The sequence below is a fragment of the Corvus brachyrhynchos genome, unplaced genomic scaffold (genome assembly GCF_000691975.1).
Source record: "Corvus brachyrhynchos isolate BGI_N302 unplaced genomic scaffold, ASM69197v1 scaffold369, whole genome shotgun sequence".
Classification (NCBI taxonomy): domain Eukaryota; kingdom Metazoa; phylum Chordata; class Aves; order Passeriformes; family Corvidae; genus Corvus; species Corvus brachyrhynchos.
In genome coordinates, this window is record NW_008246055.1 from 175,859 (window position 1) to 182,106 (window position 6,248).

Consider the following 6,248-nt stretch of genomic DNA (forward strand, 5'->3'; position numbering starts at 1 on the left):
ATGGAAAGGGCAAAAGGAAACGGCCTCAAGTTGTCCCAGAGGAGGTTTAGATTAGATATTGGGGGAAATTTCCTCACAAAAAAGGTGGTCAGGCACTCAAACAGGCTGCACAGGGCAGTGGTGGAGTCACCATCCCTGGAAGTGTTCAAAAAAGATGCAGATGTGGCACTTGGGGACCTCGTGTGGCCGCTGGCTGGGAATCCTCCGGCAAGGAGAGGGACTTGCAGGCTCACAGGATGCCCGCTGAGCTGGGAGGATGCTGGGAAGCTCAAAAGGGCAGAGTAGTGTTCTGGGTGTTCTGCCTTGGTGGGTCTCTGTGGCTGGGGGGTTCTGCAGAGAGCTGCCCCCTGAGCAGGTCCCAGGTGCCACTGTCCTGTTCCAGGACTTGCTGACCCTGTTGCCTCTTTCCTAGGCACCTCCTGGTTGCCAGAGGGTGGGTTGAGAAACCAAGTGTCTGTCAGGAACGTGAGTCAGGCCCTGCCAGCCCCGGGTGCTGAGCAGAGCAGGGCTGGCAGTGCCTAACCCTGTGTTCACACCAAAGCTGGTGTCTGGCAAAGCGCAAACCTGCAACAGCAGAGCTCACCTTGATTGCCCAAGCTTTTGTCCTAAATACCCTGCTCCCTACTCCCAGCTTCCGTGAGATCATTACTGCCATATCTCCCTGAGGAGCTGGAGCTGTGCAGCACAAGGAATAGTTGTGGGGGAAGGGCAGCCCAGGGGATCTCCTGGCCCTTGACTGTGTGGTCCTTTCTCCCACCAGTGTTCAGCTTACAGGACCTGTGCTGCCGAGCCATCGTGTCCTGCACCCCGGTGCACCTCATCGACAAGCTCCCCCTGCCTGTCACCATCAAGAGCCACCTGAAATCCTTCTCCATGGCCAACGGGATGAATGCAGTGATGATGCACGGCCGCTCCTATTCCCTGGCCAGCAGCGGGGGCGGGAGCAGCAGCAAAGGGAACAGCTTGAAGAGATCCAAATCCATCCGGCCTCCCCAGAGCCCCCCACAGAACTGCTCACGCAACAACTGCAAGATCTCTTAGCAGGATGGGCACCCTGAGCTTCTGTCGGATCCACACCCACCCACCGATGTACAGCTGTTTGCACACCGAACCCTTTTCCACTGGATCCTTTCGGAGGGGCCACGGTTGCTTTTCCAATGGCACGCACAAGCGTTAGGAATGTGCTCACGTTTTGGCTTGGCATAGGAAGAAGCATGGTGCCGGCTGGATCCCGCAGCACTGGCGGGGAGAGGATCTGCCAAGTGACCCTCCAAGAATGCTTTGGGCTTTGCCTCTTGGCCTGGGGTGGAAAATTCAGCAGCTGCCGGGTTGGGGAGGGGGGAAGGGGAAAAAAGCTCATCCAGTCTCAATGGAGCAATGGATTTAATGGAAGATTGAGAGGCTTAAGGGAGTAGGCAAGGAGAGTCTGTGCTGCAACTTTAACTCTTGGCCTCCTGAACAGATTGCTGGTGCAATAGTGATCATTGGATGTAGACAAAAAGAAACAGGGACAGGGGACTAATGACAGTTTTCACCGGGATGTTAACCTGCTGTTGCCAAAAAAACCAGAAAACAAGGCAAGAGTTGGCCAATTGGGAAGGGGAAGGCAGCGCTCCGTTCGCTGCCTTCGCTTATTTATGTAAATATTATACATATATATAAATATCACTTGTTTTTTAAGGGTTTTTTTAAGAAGCAGTCAGGGAAAATTTTATGCAGCCATGTAAATACAACACTGGATTGACTTTCCCAGTGTCAGCAAAGGGGACAAGTGGAGGATTTTCCAATGAAAACACATAAATGCTTTAAGAGACTTTCCCTCACCTCTGGGCTCATGCTGGTGTTTTTAAATACTACGTGTGCAGAAGGAAAGGACGATTGGTGTGGAGCATGCCCCGAGCTGCTCTATTCCTGTCATTCCCTAGAACCTGTGAGTGCTGAAGGCAGGGTGGGATGGCAGTGCATGGAGAAGCAGAACGGTGAGGCCAGGGTCCTGGGGGGTTGGAGTGTTTTGGCAGGCGGGAGGAAGAGGCAGCTCTGGGGTCAGACTGATGCCTTGCTCACTTTGTGCTTTCTCATCGGGGATTGGGGAGCAGGGGGTGGAAGCATTGTGCCTAAAGCAGAGGAAAAATGCTGAATTTTGTTCTTTATTGCTGCAAAGCCTCAGCCATCGCTTCTGGTGCCCTCCATCCATGACAGCACCCCATGTGACAGCCCCTGGATCCTGGCTGCTTCCAGCTTTGCTTTCCCAAAGATGCTGCCTGGGCTCACACTGCTGTGGCTCCTCCTGGATGAAAGTGGGAAAGAGCAGAAGTGTCTTTTCCCACTGGAGCGTGAAGGAGCAGGGACTGGGAAGGTGGAAGGTTGGGGTGGGGAAACAGCAATCTCCAGGTCCCTTAGAGGCAAAGTCACTTGGCTCTTGGGGCAGTCCCAGGAGATGGGGAGAGCAAACTGCTTTGCTCTGTGGGATGGCTCCTGGATCTTGGAGGGGTAAGAGCTTGGGATGGATCTTCTGTCAAGCCAAGTGCACCTGCTTCCCTGGCTTTGTTCCATGGCTGACCTGTGCTGGAAATTCACCTGGAAACTGAGAAATAGCACCCAGCCCTTATCGCAAAAGCTAAGGGAGCCTGGCAGTGGGGCTGAGCTACGGTGGCAGGTTCTCACAGGTGGCCAGGGTGTGTAGATGGTGAGTAGTGTGGTAGGAAGTGAAGTGTACAGCACTGCCATCCCCTCCTGGGACCAGCAGCTCCTCAAGGCCCGGGCTTGCTCTGCTCCCCCTTTCCAGGCAGCCTGGGGCACTGCATGGGCAGAATGAAGCCGCTGCAGCTCCCGCGCGGCCGACGGAACCGCTGTGGCCACGCAGCAGGGAACGCCCGGACCCCTTCCCGCGCCCCAAAGCCGGCCTGGGAGGTGCCAGAGGCTTCCCCCTCCCCTCTCTGCAGAGCACAGCACGGGCCGGTCTCTTGGCTCGGCTCTCTCGTGCTTTATCGCCCAGCTCAAGTGAGCGAGGACAGAATTAAACCCCAGGCAGGTGGAGGGGGAGAGGAATCCTTTGTAGTGGTGCTTTGGCTCGAGAGCAAAGCCGCAGCCGGGCCGTCCCGGTGGCGCGAAGGCCGGGGGATTTGGAGAACCTGTCTGGGATGGCTGGCACCTGTTTCCCATCACTTAACACACAGCAGAAGACAATCGCTGGCTCAGCAGCACAGGGATATACGGCCAACAGGTGACCGGCACCGCCAGGGGCGGCTCCTCCCGGGAATCACCCCCGGGCACCACAGGGCCCCGGCGCCGGTGTGTGGGGCGAAGAGGGATAAAGGGATCCTTCCTGAAATCACCAAGCGGCTGCATGTCTCAAAACTTGCTGTACCTCTGCTTTGGTTTGGCTGTGCCACGTGTGCCACCTCCCCACGCTGTTTCCCTGTGGTTGGTCTAGGTTTTGTCACCCTGTAAAGTCTCACGGATCCCGTGTGGAGTGGGGATGGAAGATTTCCCTGGAGTGATTGCCCAGCAACAAACTTTTTTTATTTTTTAATTTAAAAGGAAAAGATTCTTGCATCTGATGTCAACACTAGTCTGTAGCTGCTCTCCAACACTTGTACCATTCCTGAGTTGGGTTTTTTTGGACTATCCTTTTATTTTTTTATTCCTTTGTACAGTCAGTGTTGTTTAACTGATTCTACATGGTTTTGTTTTGTATAAATTAAAGTCTTTTTGTTTGTTTTGAACTACCAATTGAAAAGAGGAGAAGTTGTATCTGTTTTTGTGGGGGCTGGGAAGAGGTTGAAGGGAAAAAGGTGGTGGTCTTGCCCATGCCTGGGGATTTCAGACTGTTTGTGGTACAGGTGTGTATTCCCATTTCCAGGTCATCCACAAAATAACTCGAATTACATTTTCTGGGGAGCCATGATTCCTGGCTGTGGTGGCTTTTTGCCCTTTTCTGTAGATGCAGAAGATAAATCTGTTCTTGATTCTCACAGAACCCCTGATGTGGGGTAGTGGAGCCCTGAGAAAACACAAACTCCTCTCCAACAGGCTTGGTCCCATAGGTGGCTGGAGGAAGCCAGGCTCTCCAGCAGTTTGCCAGGAATTGTGCCCAGACCCTGCTCCACGGCGACAGAACAAGTACAGTCAAAGCCTTAAATCCCTTCTTTGGGTCTGGGTGATCCTGGGGGAGCAGAGAGTGCTGTGGCAGCAGTCACCCCTCCTGCCCAGACTGGGGCGAGCTGGAAGCCATCCCGGGACAAATGGGACTGAAACAGAGAGGATGCTGCAGGGACCTCGGAGCACCAGTGTCACACCAGGGTGGCTTTTGGAGGCACCAGGAGCCCCAAAGAAGGGGGATTTGATCCTGGGGTGGAGGGAGACTTCTTGTCTGATCCCCTTCTCCCAGCCCACCTCCCCTTGACCTCCCTTTTCCCCTGCCTTCTCACTTCCCTAGGATCAGATTTTCCACTTCGTACCAGACTGGCCACGCTTGTTTTAACAGCTTAAGTAGTAATTGCTGGGGCTGGGAGGGGGCAGGGGGAAATGAGATCGTGTCTGCAGCCTGGAAAACCCTGGAGCTAAGGTGAAAGCCTGGTCAGGGAAGAGTCACGCAGCCCCTTTTTTTCCCTTTTTCTTCAGGGGGTTCTGGAAGTGTCTGTTCCCTCTCACAGGGCCGAAACAAAGGCTGTGTGTGGTTTCAGGTGGGGTCGGGACAGCCGGAGCCCATTAGGGCGGAGCAGCGGGGGCTGCGGGGCTGCAGCTGTCTGCTTGGGAAGAGCAGGGCAGGAAAACACTGCACAGTCTGAGCGGGGTGGGAAGGCTGGGAGAGCTTCGAGGCTCTCTGCTCCTTGGAGAAAGGAGGAGGGAGCAGGTTGCTCTGGGATGATTCAGGACTTTGGTCATTGTGTTTCTCTGCACCCACCTTTCTGATGTGAGGCTTCTTGGGTTGGTCCCACTGTCCCACGCAGCCTGGCAAGAGGTGGTGACCTTGATGCAACTGCAAGATGCTTGAAAATGAGGGTGCAGCTCCCCACGGGTGAGGCAGGAGCCTGCCGGGTGCAGTGGGTTATGGGAGCAGGGACATGTGGCACAGCACCCTTCCCTCCAGGACCCGATGCTGAGCTAATTCGTGTCTTGGAGGGAGAAGATGAACCATAAAACCGTCATCTGTGTCTGGCATCTTTGAAAATGACCCCAAAAATCCCTGTTCTAGAGTGCAGTTGGTGCCTGGACACGTGGAGGTGAACAGTTCAGAAGTGTTGAGATGGTGAAATTACCATGGGCTGGGCCAGGGTGGGCAGAGTTGCTTTGTCGTTCACCTTCAGCTGAAGAAGCGCTAGAAGAGGCTGGCTGGGGGTCCCCAGGTGGGGTGAAGGTCTCAGCGTGGGTGGGGGTCCCAAGGTGTTGGTGAGGATCTCCAGTCATTGGGAGCCACATTTCCAACCACGCAGCAGCTGCCATTCCTCCATCCAGCCTTGCACCACTGAGGTGAAGGTTCCTGGCTTGTCCCGGCCTCGCAGCTTCTGATCTCGGGAACGCAGGCATGAGGCACCTTGGGCTCTGATGTGAAACACGTGCTACCCTCTGAGGCTGCTCCTCTGGCTCTGGAAAGGGGCAGTGGGGCAAGAGCCAACCCACACCTGGGCACTGGCATTGTGTTGTGACCACATGGAGCCCAGCATGGGTATAGGCAGAAGTTGGGCTCCAGATCTTTTTCCCCCTTCCCTTCTGCATCAGCACCCTGGGAAGGACCCTGGGACACCCCAAAGTGGCTCTATGTCCTGGACTTCGTCCCTGGGGACCAAGGTGCCCTGCATCTGCCACGTTTCCCAGCTGGAGCAAGGTGGGTTTGTGGATCAGGAATCTCCAGGCAGCGGAGGCCTGGGGCCAGCTGGGTGGGTCTGGGGGTTTCAGGCCACCAGGGCACGCAGGGCACAGGCCCCAGCAGCTCCTGGCTGGGCTATCCTGATGCAATTCCCTATTTGCAAAACATCAGCCTCCCCATGAGTGCCCAAGGGCAGCATAGCCTTCCTTCAGCATCCGCAGCTGAATGGATCCTTGGGTGGCTGCTTGCCTGTGGAACGGGATTCAGGGCACAGCCATGGGACATGCTCCAGCCCTCCATGCGTGGTCATGGCCAGCTGGTGACAGGCCTGACTGTGCTTTGGGGTTTTGGGCCCCGGGGAGCCCCAGAATCGCCATGGGCAGCCCAGAGCCAGCAGCAGTGCAGCTGCCTGCTGGCCCGGGCCGGGAAAGGGCAGGGG

At 55.7% G+C, this 6,248-nt stretch overlaps 1 protein-coding gene across 1 annotated transcript in view; it reads left to right on the forward strand.

Annotated features, from left to right (window-relative positions):
• RAB40C (RAB40C, member RAS oncogene family) overlaps positions 1 to 3,741 on the forward strand; it is a 21,105-nt gene extending 17,364 nt beyond the window's left edge. The window contains exon 5 of the mRNA XM_008642394.2: positions 761 to 3,741. Within this exon, the coding sequence (XP_008640616.1) occupies positions 761 to 1,041 (281 nt within the window). The 3' untranslated portion in view covers positions 1,042 to 3,741. The remainder of the gene's footprint in view (positions 1 to 760) is intronic.
• Positions 3,742 to 6,248: the final 2,507 nt, after the last annotated feature.